The 16,337-nt window shown below is 47.1% G+C and overlaps 1 protein-coding gene across 1 annotated transcript in view; it reads left to right on the top strand.

Annotated features, from left to right (window-relative positions):
- DNAH10 (dynein axonemal heavy chain 10) overlaps positions 1–16,337 on the top strand; it is a 1,963,751-nt gene that overhangs the window by 1,599,097 nt on the left and 348,317 nt on the right. Inside the window, exon 62 of the mRNA XM_086942901.1 lies at positions 1,915–2,062. Within this exon, the coding sequence (XP_086799027.1) occupies positions 1,915–2,062 (148 nt within the window). The remainder of the gene's footprint in view (positions 1–1,914; positions 2,063–16,337) is intronic.

Raw genomic sequence — 16,337 nt, 5'->3', positions numbered from 1 at the left:
ATTGGGCTCTGTTCGCAGATGGAGGGGGAGGGAGTTCCAAAGTTTGGCCGAGTCATAGGAAAAGGAGCGGCCACCACATCTTGCTCTTTTAATCCTGGGTACTATGGCGAGGAAGGATGATGCTGATCTGAGCTGTCTATTCAGGTGGTAGAGGGTAATCAATGATTTATTAATGGCAGAGCCCATCTTCCAAAAGGCTTGGTGCGCAATGCACAGGTCCTTGAATTCAATTCTTTCCGTAACTGGAAGCCAGTGGAGGCTCCTTAGTCCGGGTTTAACTGAAAGTCGACGGGGAATCTGGAGGAGTGTTTGGGCTGTGCAGTTTTGGATGACCTGGAGCTTGCGCAAGGTGGACTGAGGAGCCTCTAAAAAGAGGGCATTCCCAAAATCCAGGCGTGACAAGAATAAGACCCTGGACCATAATCTGTTTCGCTTGGAATGACAGTAGCGGGATAATTTTTCGTAGAAGCCTGAGTAGACCCTAGCAGGCGGCTGCAAGTTTAGCTGCTTGATAGTTAAAGTTAAAATAGTTATCCAGCTAGATGCCCAGGCTTTTGATTGTGTCCTTTGGCATTGGAGCCCTCTCTGGGAGAGACTATTTAGCCACAGATTCCTCGCCTCTTGAATATTTCCCTTGGCGTCCAACTGGCTATGGATATGACTATGACTATGACTGCATCTCTTCACCACTTCTGAGAATTCACAATGTCAGCACTTGTGCATGTTGGAGTTTCCAAGGCGTCTCTCGCTCAGAGACGCATTCTGACTTGAATGGAACTTGGGACTCCTGCGTGCCTTTCTGCCGATACCACTCTTGCCCCGACTTCTCAAGAAGATCAGTACCAACCAGGCCCAAGTCATTCTTGTAGCTTTGTATTGGACACTGAGAGTATGATGTTTAAAACTCCTGGGTTTGAGCATCTATCCTGGGATCATGCTCCCCCTTCAGGAGGACCTGCTGTCGCAACAACAAGGCAGGGTTCTGCACCCAGGCCTTCGCAATCTCCACCTTCATGCTTGGAGATTAAAAGGCGACAGCTGAACACCTTCGGCCTTCCTCCATAGGTTGTTGATGTCATCTTGGCATCCAGGCAGAAAACTGTATATGCATGTTCTTGGGACAATTTGTTTTTGGTGTGGCACACACCAGATTGACTCCCTCCTGGCCAAGTTATCTCGCATTCTGTTATTTGTTCTGTCTCTTGCCCGGCAAAGATTTTCTTTGAGCATGGATATGGGTTATCTTTCAGCCCTTTCTTCCTTCTTACATTTGCCAGATTGGCTCTCCTTTTTCAAGTCGTCACCACTTGTGATGTGATTCTTGAAAGGGCTACAACATGTGTTTCCCTTTTCTGCCTTTGTAATTAACAAAGTTACTTAACTTTGAAAACGCTTATTCTGTAAAGACTCTATCTAGCTGCATATTTCTCACCGAACCCTCCCTTTCCTCCCCTTTCTGTGATTAGACTCTATCCAGGAATCTTCACACTGGTCGCAAACAATTTGCTCTTCAGGCTCTGTGTCTGGGGTAACGGACAGCCTCAATAGCAATTAACCTCAGCAAGCAGGGGTGGAGCCTATATAGGCTTTGCATGTCATTTCTGGAGCAGAATGGGATCATCCTGGTGCGCCATGGTACTCCCGAAAACTTTCCATGGCCAGTTGCACGCCAAGGGAAATATTCAAGAGGCGAGGAATCTGTGGCTAGATAGTGTCTCCCAGAAAGAGTTTTACCAAATGTAACTAATTTGTTCTTTTGGTAGCAGGGTGGGGTGATTTAAGTGGATATTAATACTGTTGTGACAGACAGTCATTACAATTTTACAACCTTATCACTAAACACTATGTGGTGCTGTATGTGAGGCAGTAACATGTAACCACAATGATAAAGGGCATAATGTGATTCATTCCTAGGTGGGGCTCAGAGGGTCTCCCGCCTGACGAGCTATCAGTCCAGAATGGGATACTAACTACCCGTGCCAGCCGCTTCCCTCTGTGTATCGATCCTCAGCAGCAGGCCTTGAACTGGATCAAGAGAAAAGAAGAAAAGAACAATCTAAAGGTGATGTTTGATAAAGGCTTGATGAAGACTTAACTGCAGCACTTAATTTTGATGTCTGTTGTTTTCAGCTATGTATATTTATCTAAAAAGTACACCAAAAGAGTAGCTCCAGTAGCTCAAGTTCCCATTTGTTGGCTCTTGTGGAATTTTTTGCAGTCATAGTCAGGATTAAAAGAGCTTTGTCCCGGCTGGCACCAAGGTAAGTCAGATCCTGTGATGGTGTGCAGGGTGTCTAGAATAGGGTTAGTGCATTTGCTACAGGAAGCAACTTGTCCCCAGATCCATGCACATTCAAATTGCAGGTTTATGATTTTTGGTGAAACAGTGATCCTGTTTGTGCATACATATTAACTTAACTGATGGTCCAAGAATATCACCAGCTGGATCTTGCTGCAAAATTGACCATTGACGTTGAATTGACACTGGTGAAGTGACACCACTTGTCCGTCTTGACCACTAAAGGAGCTTATGGATATTCTACATTTCATACTTTCCTGTCTTCATTTTGTGTTTGATAAGATTATATCTTTTTGCTTAGTTTCCTTTTACCTACGGTGAGACGGAAGATGTGTACATGAGAAATGAAAGCAGTGCTTCAGGCAGAAAACCTACAGTAAGATGGAAGATGTGTTCATAAACAATGGCAGAGATTGCAGTACTTCAGGCAGGATACCTAAAGTAAAATGGAAGGTGTTTGCAGGATCAATGAGACTGATCGCAGTGCTCCTGGCAGAAAACCTAGAGTAAGATGGAAGATGTGTGCATAAACAATGGGAGTTATTGTAGTACTTCAGGCAGCAAACCTAGAGTAAAATGGAAGATGTGTGCAGGAACAATTGAATTGGTTGCAGCGTTTTGTGCAAATTGCCTATATTAAGGGGAAATGAGTCTTTAGGAATGATGGAAATTATAGCTCTTTCCAGCATAGCGTAGTATAGCATAGACTTGAGGATGTTTACTCAAAAAATGGAAATTAAATGAGTGCTCAGGCTTAATGTTTACTGTAAGATGGAGAATACGCACATAAAAAATAAAAATCATAGTTGTGCTATCAGAACTCTTACAGTAAAATGGAAGCAATGAACAGAAAAAATTGAGATTATAGCGCTGCTCAATTCAGATTACCTAATGTAATATGGAAGATGTGTAAAAGAAGAATAGATATGATGACAGTGCTCTATGCAGAGTAACTAGGCTAAATGTGCAGATTTATACTAAAACAATGAAAATGATAAGTGCTCTGTGTACAAGAAGAATGGAAATGTGTTTATTTAAATAGGAAGAATACCTACTGTAAGAAGAGACGGGTACAGGAACAATGAAATGATAGTTATAGAAATAACCTGCTGTAAGATGAAACGTGTACACGAACTCTGGAAATGACAGGAGTACCCTATGCATAATACCAAGTTTAGGAAGCAAGATATGTATAGGAATAATGGAAACTGAAATAAGAGGAGTAGTCCTTGCTGAACACTTTAGGTCAGGTTCACGGTATATATTACAGTGAAAATGGAAATAAAACTTTTTGTAAGTATTTCCTAGGATCACACCCTTAAATTTCTGTAAGAATTTCTGTAAGTCCAATGTTGGGTGCTTGAGGGTGGTAGTCTGACTGCCGGATCTATAATTGTTATGTGGGTATTTTTATAGCGCACTTACACAGACCAGTTTCTTGCGCTTGGGTGAGTGTTTACTGATGAGCAAGACAATAAATCTAGGGCCAGTATCTTGATTAGCTTTAAAAAGTATACAGCTGGTTTTAAACAAGGCTTGTTGCTCCACTGGGAGCCAGTGGAGGTCTTTAAGCAAAGGGGTGATGTGGCAGCGTCTAGCCTTAAGGTAGATGATTCTTGCTTCTTGGTTTTGAATCATCTGAAGACGATGTCTCTGAAATTTTGGGAGTCCAACGTAAAGGGCATTCCCATAATTAATTTTAGATAGAATAAGGGCTATTGTAATTTGGGTGATGGCCTCTTTAGAAAAAAAAAAGTCTAATCTTGAGCAGTTTGCGCATTTAGACAAAGCATGCCGATGTCACTGAGCCTATTTGGGTACTCATAGAGAGATCTGCATCAATATGTAGGCCCAGCTCTTTATCACTTCCGAGGAGTTATCGAGGGCAAAAATAAGCTGCATGTCATCAGCATAGTTGAAAATCATTACCCCCATCTGCCGCAGACCAGAGATCAAGGGATGTATGTATATGTTAGAAAGAATTGGCGAGAGGGAGGAGCCCCGAAGAACACCACAGCTCAGAGCTACCGTTTTGGACTGAAAAGGCGCAAGCCTCTCTGACTACGTTCCTCCAGAAAGGATCGGAACCAGTCAAGTGCAGGACCCCCGAGTCCCGCTGCGGCAATGCGATCTAAATGGATTCACTAGTGTGAATACCAGATTCTAAATATGTTTTTTTACTGGTATGAAGTCGCAACAGCAGGAACCACAAATTGGAATTACAGGCCACACTGGCAGGGCTCTCAGAAAGCCTGTCAGTGTGGTGCTGGCTTTCTGCTCCGGTGGTGAATGGCGAGCACATCTTCAGGTGTGGAGTAGGAGAGTAGACACAAAAAGGGGCTTTTGGTGGGTGGCTGAACACCAGGTAATATTTTTATATATTCGGGCGGGGGAAAAGTGTATTGAAAATATGGTGTTGTGTAGGGTAGCGGAACGCTTTGTTTTTTTTAAAATAAATTGGTGGGACTGGTTGGTAAATGCAGAGGGTGGTGATGGTGGGTGGCAGGTAACAGGAACTTTTTTTAATATTTGAGGATGCATTAATGCTGAGGGTGTTATGGGAGGGTGTTAATATGCCAGGTATTTAATTTTTGTAGGGGGGATGACCAGAAAGTTGAGAGAGTAGGTTGCACTCATCAGATGTAACACAGGTCAGGGGGCTGAGGCAGGTCTGCCTTGTAGATGATTCATGACCAAGAACTAATTTAACATTACATAGCTATTGAAAGCATGGTGAGTTGATTTGAATGGGCCATACATAACATAGAATTGTAGATGACGGAGGGGGTTCCTGAGTAGCATCACAGACAAATCTATCTACGCTCTCAGGTATTTGATATCACAAAGAAGCTCAAGGTAAACAAGATCCCCATTATTCACTGTTATCCTTTTATATTTCTATATTCTATGAGCGAACTAGTCCTTGATAGTTTACTCTGCATTCCATGCGGCTTGATGACGCCACACTGGCCACAGTAATGTGAGTCATGTTAAACCCTTTCACTGCTTGTGTTTCTATGTATTCCAATAAATGTTTTGATGTATATATACCTCCAGAGGGCAGTGAAAAGGCTAAGTTTTGGTCCTTGCTCCCACACCCAAGTTTGAGAAATTATTCAAAATAGTGGCAGCCAGCAGAAACATACATTGGAATGTAAATTGATTTCTAAATGGTGGATTGCAGCAAGACATCTCAAGTACTTGCCTTTCACTAACCAATGTGGGATACAGCAGATATTGTATTGGTGATTTTCATGATATGTTTCCTCTATTCCATCACCTGCCTTAAAAGATGTAATTCTACTCTAGTGACAAACAATTCCCAACACCTCATTTACCCACTGGTTCACTTGCAAGACTACTTCAGAGTCGAGCACTCTGCGCTTAAATGTCGCAAAGACGGAGTTTATAATTTTAAATGACAAATGTGTTATAAAGGTTGCCTCAATGTGAATTCCAACTCTCATGGCCATGATTCTGTATCCAGTAAAAAAGTGTTTTGAATCCATGCCTGATATAACACACATTAATTATATTGGAGGCTACAAATATCACAGTATTTCATAACTATTACTTTCAGTGTCCACATATTGAGCAGGCAGGTAATGCTCTGTCAGAACAACACTTAAGTGTAGTTATGGGTGAAGCATAAACACATGGATTGACTAATATAAGCCACCTGTTCAGATGTACTGGAGAAGCTTACAGCAAAGCTGCTTATTGTGCAATATGCAAGTCTGATGAAGTATGGCGTACTAGGTAAATGTAGAAGTATTTATCCTGAAACTCTAGCAGCATTGTCAGTGGAGAACATGCTATCCAGTATTATGGGTGTCTTTCATAGATTCACATGCCTGAATCATTCCCCGTCATCGGGATGGGACTCCCCGGTACATAAATAAAGTAATGTCCTATAGACATAGAGAAATAGGCCTACATGCCATACATTAGTAACATATCCAAGTCCGTTTGGAAAAAGGACCAAACTCTAGAAGAGAGCCAATCAGCTGTCCCCTCCCTCTAGAACCTTCCTGGTAGGAGCCTTAGTCCCTCAGATTTTTTACCGCACGTTGTGCTAAGGGAGTCTCCTCTGAGCTCTGCTCAGTTTTGTTTCTTCACAGCTGTTTTTACAGTATTTTGGGACATTTCTTAATATCTCTTCAGTGATTAGGGTGTATTATGGCTGACACACCTAAAAAGGGTCTCTTTAGGTCCTGTGGTTCTTGTGGAAAGAAAAGGCTGCACATTGATAATCGACATAAGGACTGCCTGTATTGCCTGTATCCAGATTATTCAGCGAAAGACTGCAAGGTATGTCGTACTTTTTCGACTAAAACCCTTAAAGACCGTGTGGGACGCCTCTTAATTTGGCTCCAGAGGCTGAAGGACAGCGATAACCTGGATTCCTCTGAGGAGAGTGAAGGTTCTTCAGTCTCCTCAAAATTATCTCCAAAAAGACCAAGGGTGGCCTCTCCTAGCCCTACGGCTCCTCCTCAAAAGAAGACAACTAAGAAGTCTTCAGAGGTTCTGGCTAAATCAACTTCTGGGAAGGAAGTTCACACCTTCGAGAAGCCAGTTTTGACATCGTCAAAGACGACATCGTCGACGACTCCTTCATCGTCGAGGAAGACAGTGTCTACAGCTTCTTATGTCTCTACATCGATGACGACAGTTTCTGATAGATACATCTGCCGTGTGGATTCCTCACCTTGTGAATATCCCCCTTGCGCCAGCAACATTCGGAAATTCTTTTTTCGTAGCCTTGCGCCGACGTGGATAGGACGTCACAGAGACACGGCTCCGCTCGCGACTCCGCTGACGTCACCGACGCCTATAACAGGCCCACGCCGGCGTGATGACATCAGTTCCCTTTTTTCCGCGTCGTCGACGCTAACGGTTATCGGGAATCTCTGTAGCCTACTGGTACATTGTTGCCATTTTGGTGGTTATTTCTGCTTCTCTGTATCCTGTTTCTTCGATAATGTCATCTAAGAAGACCGGCTTCAAGCCCTGCAGGGAGTGCGGTAAAATGATGTCCATTACCGACCCCCATGAAGACTGCATCTGGTGCTTAAGTTCCGACCATGATGTGGAGGATTCTTCTTCATGTCGGAAGATGAATCCGAAGGCCCTGAGGGAGAGAGAAGCCAAACTTCTGGTTGCGAAGGTGAAAGCTGGAAAGGAGAAGTCGTCGAGGTCTCGTTCTCGAAGGGCGAGGTCGAAGTCCAGGGCAAGGTCGAGATCTGCTTCTCGAGAGAGGTCATCTTCGAAGTCGGCGGATCATGTTTCGAAGTCGAAGAAAAGGCACAAGAAGAGGAGACATGAGTCCCGGCGTCGGTCTGGTAAGGAGTCGGGCTCGAGGTCGAGGTCACCGAAGAAGGTACGTTCGAAGGTGGTTACCCTCGAAGTCTCCGAGCATGAAGGTGAGGCCTCGTCTTCTGAGTCGCGTGGGCGATCTCCATCTCCGGCTCCGAAAGCTTCTCCGGTTCCGAGTCCGTCTCCGGCTCCGTCCCCGGCCCGTGAAGAGGAAGAGGCCCGGGAGGATGTGGATTCCGCGCCTGTCGAAGAGCCGAATCCGATCCCTCTTCAGGACCGGCCTGATGGTTTTCAGCCGCCCTTTCCTGCTCCAGGCCAGGACCCTTCTGCTTTCTTAACGCAATGTATGGTGTCTTCTCAAGGGCATGGTACCCCTCTGGTGCGCCTTCGGGTCCCACGGGTCCATTGGCTTTCAGCCTGGGAGTTCCTCACTCCTATCCTCCGGCTCCGTTTATGCCCTACATGCCGGCTCCGACGCCGCATTGGCATTTCCCGGCTCCGCCGAAGTCGTCGACGCCGATTCCGGCATCGCCTGCTCCTGATCATCCTCGAGGGCATTCTTCTGTGCCGTCGGTTTCGGTACCGGCGCCGGCCCCGAATTCGTCGAAGCCGCTGGTGGATCCGGCTGCGAGGCGTGTTAGGGAGAGATCCAGAAGAGAAGCACAACGCCTTCTGGAGGAGCAGAGGTATATGGGCTCTCAGTCTGACGTTGAAGAAGGTGAACTAGAGGAGAGCTGTTTTGAGGAATTGGCGGATTCTGGGACCCTTGATTTCTCTTCAGAGTGGGAGTTGCCCTCAGGCTCAGGTGCTCCATCTAAGGATATCCAGCCTTACCATCTGGTTATGAGAAAAGCTGCTGAGCTCCTTCAATTGACTCTGCCTACAGTGGAGTTCAAGTCTAACCTCCTCACAGAAGTCTTGCATTCTCCAAATTCGGTGGTTGAGCCTTTACTTCCATTCAATGATGCCTTGACTGATCCTATTATGGAAGTTTGGAAGAAACCTTTGTCTGCTCCTGCGGTATCTAAGAGTGTTGCAAGGAGGTACAGGGCTGCCCCTGAGGACCCAGCTTTTCTCTCTTCACATCCTTCGCCGGAGAGCCTGGTCATTCAGGCTGCCTGTTCAAAGAAGAGTCTTAGTGCCTTTCCGCAGGTTCCTTGTGAGAAGGAGGCAAAGAAACAGGACCAGGTGGCAAAAAAGACCTTTTCATCGGCTAGTATGGCCTTAACGTCAACTAATGCCACATGCCTAATGGGGAGGTATGTTCATGCCCTGATGGACTCCTTACGTATCCTGGCCCCTAAAATTCCTGACGCAAACCGAAAGGATTTTGAGGAGGTGATTAATGACACTCAGGCGGCTGCCCGCCAGGTAATTCAAAGTGGTCTGGACACTGCTGACTCTGTGGCTCGAATTATGGGCACTGCTGTTGCGACAAGGAGATCTGCCTGGTGGAAGTCATCGGACTTTTCGGTTGATGTTCAGGCGACTCTGCTTGATCTCCCTTTTGATGGCTCAGGTCTCTTTGGGAAAAAGGCGGATACTGCTCTTGAGCGGTTCAAGGATTGCAGGGCAACAGCGAAGTCCTTGGGCCTCCAGATCAGGGGCGCTTCTTCCGGAAGAAGGTTCAGGGGCTTTGGTCGCTCCTTTCGGAATTTCTGGCAAGGCCAACAGCAGCAGCAGCAGCAGCAGCAGCAGCAAAATTCTATGTACAGATCGTACAGGGGAAAGCAAAGAGCGCGTCCTCGTGGACGTCAGCCCTCCTCTTCCTCCACCTCTTCCAACCCCCCTGCCGCAGAAAAGCAGCCCTAGATCCGCTATTCAGGATCATGTGGGTCCGGTTGGGGGTCGGCTTACCCATTTTCTACAGGATTGGGAATCGGTTACGTCAGATCTTTGGGTTCTCAATCTTGTAGAAAATGGGTATGCCCTTCCCTTTCGGGAATTCCCCCCTGTTTACCCTCCTTGTCAAGGTTTTTGCACCCAGGAACATCTGTCTCTTCTGCAGGAGGAGGTTCTAACTCTGTTACGAAAGGGTGCGATAGAGGTGGTGTTTAAACAATTAGAGCCTCACCTATATGTATACACATCCACATCAAAAACCACCAGGAGTAGGGACCCCTCCTTGTTAATGTCCCCAGGGATTTGTCAATGACATAGATCCAAAGGTTAGGATGTGTGTAAATACCAAAAATCACACAGGACCACTCTTACTTCATCCACCAGAAAAGTGTGAGAGATAGAGAGAGTACCTCACGGTAGCACCACCCGAGGGGGTTCCCGGTTAGTAATTACCGGTATACCCACTTCTCATCATTGGCCACTCTCTCTATGTGAAAAGACAAAAGTGCACTAAGGAAGATAATAGTGCAGACGTGAGAATAGTGATGTGAAAAAACACAAATAGTGACAAACGTCTCACCACTAACACATAATTTGAAGTGTACAAAGAAGATGTACAGACCCCTAACCAAACACACAAATAATATATAAAAGTGTGGTAGGGTTATGCTTGCTTTACCGTTTTATTCTGATGCAGCAGAACCCCACTTTTTAAAAATGGTAAATATGTACCATAACTCTTTTCAATCTCAAGCCAAAGTTCTCAGTCTTTTCATGAAGTTTGTGGACCTTGAGGGTGCTACGTTAGCACATACCAGCACCACTCAAAAGGGGGCACCGTGTTAAGCATCCACGTGTCCCAACATGTGACCGACAATAATCACAGCCACTGTCGCCGAGTCCCTCCGGCGCTTCCGACGATCCACGTCGGAAGCGCCGGAGGGACTCGGCGACAGTGGCTGTGATTATTGTCGGTCACATGTTGGGACACGTGGATGCTTAACACGGTGCCCCCTTTTGAGTGGTGCTGGTATGTGCTAACGTAGCACCCTCAAGGTCCACAAACTTCATGAAAAGACTGAGAACTTTGGCTTGAGATTGAAAAGAGTTATGGTACATATTTACCATTTTTAAAAAGTGGGGTTCTGCTGCATCAGAATAAAACGGTAAAGCAAGCATAACCCTACCACACTTTTATATATTATTTGTGTGTTTGGTTAGGGGTCTGTACATCTTCTTTGTACACTTCAAATTATGTGTTAGTGGTGAGACGTTTGTCACTATTTGTGTTTTTTCACATCACTATTCTCACGTCTGCACTATTATCTTCCTTAGTGCACTTTTGTCTTTTCACATAGAGAGAGTGGCCAATGATGAGAAGTGGGTATACCGGTAATTACTAACCGGGAACCCCCTCGGGTGGTGCTACCGTGAGGTACTCTCTCTATCTCTCACACTTTTCTGGTGGATGAAGTAAGAGTGGTCCTGTGTGATTTTTGGTATTTACACACATCCTAACCTTTGGATCTATGTCATTGACAAATCCCTGGGGACATTAACAAGGAGGGGTCCCTACTCCTGGTGGTTTTTGATGTGGATGTGTATACATATAGGTGAGGCTCTAATTGTTTAAACACTGTACGAGTGGGGGGCTGCCTTACCTATCCCTTTCCCCCTATACCCCCAAGTGATTGTTCTGCGATAGAGGTGGTCCCAGAGCAGGAAAGGGGTCAGGGATGCTACTCCCGGTATTTCCTGATCCCCAAGAAGGATGGCAGGCTTCGTCCTATCCTGGACCTCAGGATCTTGAATCTCTATCTGAAGCAGGAGAAATTCAAGATGCTCACCCTTGTTCAGGTTCTTCAAGCGTTGATGGAAGGAGACTGGATGGTGTCGCTCGACTTGCAGGATGCGTATTTCCACATCCCAATCCTGAAGTCGCACAGGAAGTATCTCCGTTTCACGGTTGGGTCGCAGCACTACCAGTTTGCGGTACTTCCGTTTGGTCTTACTACTGCGCCTCGAGTCTTCACCAAGGTGATGGCGGTGGTGGCAGCACATCTCAGGAGATCGGGGATACCTGTGTTTCCGTATCTAGACGACTGGCTGATCAAAGCGGAGTCGTCGGAGAAGGTGCTCCATCATCTGCAGGAGACAACTCAGTTGTTGTTCAGGTTGGGTTTTTCGATAAATGTACCCAAGTCTCACCTGGTGCCCTCCCAGCGCAACCTGTTCATAGGTGCCGTACTGGACACTACTGTTTGTCGAGCATTCCCTCCTCCTCAAAGGATTCGCGACATACAGGAAATGATTCCTTTGTTTTACCCTGGAGCGGTCGTTCCAGTCCTGAAGGTCCTTCGCCTGCTCGGTCTGATGGCTTCTTGCATTCTCCTGGTCAACCATGCACGCTGGCACATGAGGGCACTCCAGTGGTGTCTCCGCAGGCAGTGGTATCAGCACAACGGAGATCTCGGGGAGTCGGTGAAGATCTCCAGAGAAACTGCAGCGGATCTGTCTTGGTGGAGCGTGGAAGGCAACCTGTCGCAAGGGAAGCCTTTCCATCTACCTCCATCGGTGGCCACGGTGATTTCGGATGCATCCACTCTAGGGTGGGGTGCTCATCTGGGGGATCTGGAGGTCAAGGGTCTTTGGTCTCCAGAGGAAAGGTTGCTTCACATCAACCTTCTAGACTTGCGGGCGATACGTTTGGCGCTCAAGGCCTTCCTCCCTTCCCTTCGCGGTCGGTCGATCCAAGTCCTGACGGACAACACGACCGCGATGTGGTACATCAACAAGCAGGGAGGAGTGGGGTCGCAGTGTCGTGGCAGAGAGGCTCTGCGTCTCTGGTCCTGGGTTCAGGACCACCAGATTTGCCTGATGGCAAATAATCTGGCCGGAGTTCTGAACGTACGTGCGGACAGTCTCAGCCGGCAGTTCTCTGCCGACCACGAGTGGAGGCTTCATCCAGAGGTGGTTCGTCACGTCTTTCGGACGTGGGGGACCCCTCGGGTGGACCTGTTTGCCACTCGCGAGAATGCTCACTGCCCGTCATTCTGCAGTCTCCAGTATCCGATGCAAGGAGCCTTGGGGGATGCGTTTCAGTTGAGTTGGGGAAGTCAACTCCTTTACGCGTTTCCTCCCATACCCTTGATTCCTCGGGTTCTGAGGAAAATTCGCCAAGACCGGGCCCAAGTTATATTGGTCGCCCCGGATTGGCCAAGAAGGGTGTGGTATACAGATCTACTCCACCTCTCCTCTCACCCGCCGCTCCGTCTCCCTCTCAGGGCAGACCTCCTCTCTCAGATGGAGGGGCAGGTTCTACACCCCCACCTCCAGACATTGCACCTTCATGCCTGGAGATTGAACGGGGCAACCTGATTTCCTATTCTCTCACACCTGATGTAGTGGATGTCATTTTGTCTGCTAGACGTGACTCCACTAAGACTGTCTATTCTTATAGATGGTCTAGGTTTGTTGTTTGGTGTGGTGAGAATGATATTGACCTGTTGAGAGCCCATTTATCAGATGTGCTCCGGTTTGCTCTCTCTTTGGCTCAACAGGGGCTGGCAGTTGCCACAGTTAAGGGCTATCTTTCGGCACTGTCAGCTTTTATTTGTTTGCCTGATCAGCCCTCTCTTTTTAAGTCACCTGTTGTCTTGAGATTTTTGAAGGGTCTTGTAAATAAGTTTCCTCCTACCCCTTTTATTGTACCTCAGTGGGACTTGAATCTTGTTCTGACTTTTCTGATGGGCTCTCCTTTTGAGCCTCTTCATAAATGTCCTATGAGGCTTTTAACCTTTAAGGCAGTTTTCCTAGTTGCGATTACCTCGGCAAGGAGGGTGAGTGAGCTTCAAGCTCTTAGTTCCAAGCCCCCGTTCCTGACCATACATGCTGATCGGATGGTTCTAAGGACCAGGGCTGCTTTTCTTCCTAAGGTGGTGACTCCTTTCCACCTTGGTCAATCCATTACCCTCCCTACCTTTTATCCTCCCCCACACCCTTCCAAGGAGGAGGAGAGGTTGCACCGTCTGGACCCTAAGAGGGCGGTGTCTTTTTATTTGGACAGAACTTGAGACTGTCGCTTGGACGATCAACTCTTCATTGGCTTTGCTGGCTGCAAGAAGGGAAGAGCGGTCCATAAAAGGACTTTATCAAGATGGATCGTTCTGTGCATAAAGATCTGCTACTCTTTGGCCGGTAAGGAGCCTCCGGAGGGTATTAGAGCTCATTCCACTAGAGCTAAGTCATCTACCTCTGCTTTGGCTAGAGGTGTTCCTGTGGAGGACATTTGTAGGGCGGCAACCTGGTCTTCCCTCCATACTTTCGCGAAGCATTACTGCTTGGATACGGAAGTCAGGAGGGACGGCCACTTTGCGCGCTCTGTCCTTCAGGATTTCCTGCTTTAGAAGAGTGGACACCCTCCTCCGGGAGTGGGGACTGCTGTGGGACTCTATTCACAAGGTGAGGAATCCACACGGCAGATGTATCTATCAGAAGAACAAGTTACTTACCTTCGGTAACGCTTTTTCTGGTAGATACTATATCTGCCTGTGGATTTCTCACTGACCCACCCGCCTCCCCGTTGTCCACTCTTCTATGCCAGAGTTATTGTACTGTAATGTATATTGTTTTGATGTCAAGGAAATGTTTCATTTGCTTCCTGCATTTGCTTTACACTTTGGGTTTTGCCTTGACTATTGTATACTGTGTATGCTTTGTATATATCTACTGTCATTGGTCCGTCCGTGTGCCTCGATGGCACGGAAAAAAGGCGGAACTGATGTCATCACGCCGGCGTGGGCCTGTTATAGGCGTCGGTGACGTCAGCCGAGTAGCGAGCGGAGCCGTGTCTCTGTGACGTCCTATCCACGTCGGCGCGAGGCTACGAAAAAAGAATTTCCGAATGTTGCTGGCGCAAGGGGGATATTCACAAGGTGAGGAATCCACAGGCAGATATAGTATCTACCAGAAAAAGCGTTACCGAAGGTAAGTAACTTGTTCATCTACGTCGACGGCGTCGTCGTCATTGTCATTGTCGACGACCCCATCGTCGACAGCGGCTAAGGCTTTGTCGTCGACGATAGACATCAAGAGAACCCCGTCGACGTCGAAGACCCCGTCAACGCTGGCTTCGCCGATGACCGCATCGGCGACGACCTCGACGACTAAACCAATACCGCCGAAGTCGCAACCATCGACGAAAGCCTCGTCGACGAAGGGCTCATAAACGAGAACACCATTGACGAAGGAACCGTCGACGAAGACGTTGTCGACGTCAGGAATTACTTTAACGTCGACGACAGCCCCGTCGACGATATCATCACCGGCTATGACAACTGTCGACGCTCCACCGTCGACGGGCTCGTCGACGATGATAGATTCTAATCTGTAAGCCACATGCGTATGTCTAGAAATCACAAGAAAGACGCTGACGCCGGAGTTAACATCACTAAGCCGTGTGCAACCAATTCCGCCGGCATGTCTTCTTCAAGAGGAGAATTCCGACGAGGGGGACATGTTCCAGGCGTCAAGCCCTTCAGAACTGCATATAAAATGCCAGAGTTCAGATGAGGAGGAAGTTCAGGAGCAAGTATACCATCCACCTCCTACTCCTATGGTTTGTCTTCCAGCATCTATGGTGACGATTTACGATACCTTATCCAGGATTATCAGCAGAGATTTCCAGAATCTCAAGATCCTCCAACTACCATGGTCACTCCGTCCCCAAAACCACGACCTCCGCCCTTGAATATCCAGACGATAAGGTTGGTGTTACCCCACCCTCCATCTTCGAATGAGGAAGAAGAGGGAGAAAGAGAAGAAGAAAACCAACAGGAAGAGGGTGAACTGCAAGACAATCAGTCCTTCCATGATGATTGGACGACTATGTAATCCCCTCTCCAGCATTTCCAGTGCCCACAACCGCATATTCACCACCGGGCTACATTGTGGGTTTCCATAATGTGGTGGACAGGGCTGCTCAGCGTTTTAAGATCTCAATTGTCTCTCAAGAACAGCACTGCTTCTTGTACGACTTCAAAAAACCTCTCAAGAAGGCAGTAAGGTCAATACAGATTATCGACTATGTCTGGTCAGAAGGGGTAAAAGTCATGCGAAAACCCCTCCTCTGTGTCACCAGTGATCCCTCGGCTGGACAAGAAGTATAGGGCACCAGATACGGCACCGGCGTGTTTGACGGGGCATCCTAAGCCGGACTCTGTAGTGACACAGGTGGCCCAGAAGAACTCCAGGAACCCTTCGGCCCCTTTCTCGGCTCCTCCTGATAAGGAGGGAAGAAGATTGGATAACATTTGCAAAAGGTTTTCATCAATGTCAGCAATGACAGTAAAGGCCGCAAACACTTTAGCTCTCTTGGGACGTTACAATAGATAGTTGTGGGCAGACATGGCCCCAAACTTGTCGGAATTGCCAGATTCCTCCAAAGAGGAAGTGAAGAAGATTCTGCTTGATGGTGAAGCATTGGCGTCAGAAATTATAGACTGCGCAATGGATATCGCTATGACAGGGTTCCGTCAGTTGGCTGGAGCAGCAGTCTTGCGGCGCCAAGGATGGCTAAAGGCAACCTCTTTCCATCCTGAGGTGCAAACAAAGATCTTGGACATGCAATATAATGGTCAGTTACTATTTGGCACAAAAATTGATGAAGCATTACAAACTATTAAAAAGGACATAGACACTGCAAGAGCTTTGGGCACTCTTCAGTATAAGAACCAGTCCTTTCATGGAAATAGAGGAAGAGGACAGTCTTCCTACAGAGGAAATTATCAATACAAGTCTTCCAACTCTGCAGGCCAGAGTAGACCGCAATACCAACAGCGCCAACAACAACAAGGCCAGCAATCCTCTTATGGGAAGTCGT

The sequence above is a fragment of the Lissotriton vulgaris genome, chromosome 11 (genome assembly GCF_964263255.1).
Source record: "Lissotriton vulgaris chromosome 11, aLisVul1.2, whole genome shotgun sequence".
NCBI lineage: Eukaryota > Metazoa > Chordata > Amphibia > Caudata > Salamandridae > Lissotriton > Lissotriton vulgaris.
This window is presented reverse-complemented; position numbering and strand designations above follow the sequence as displayed.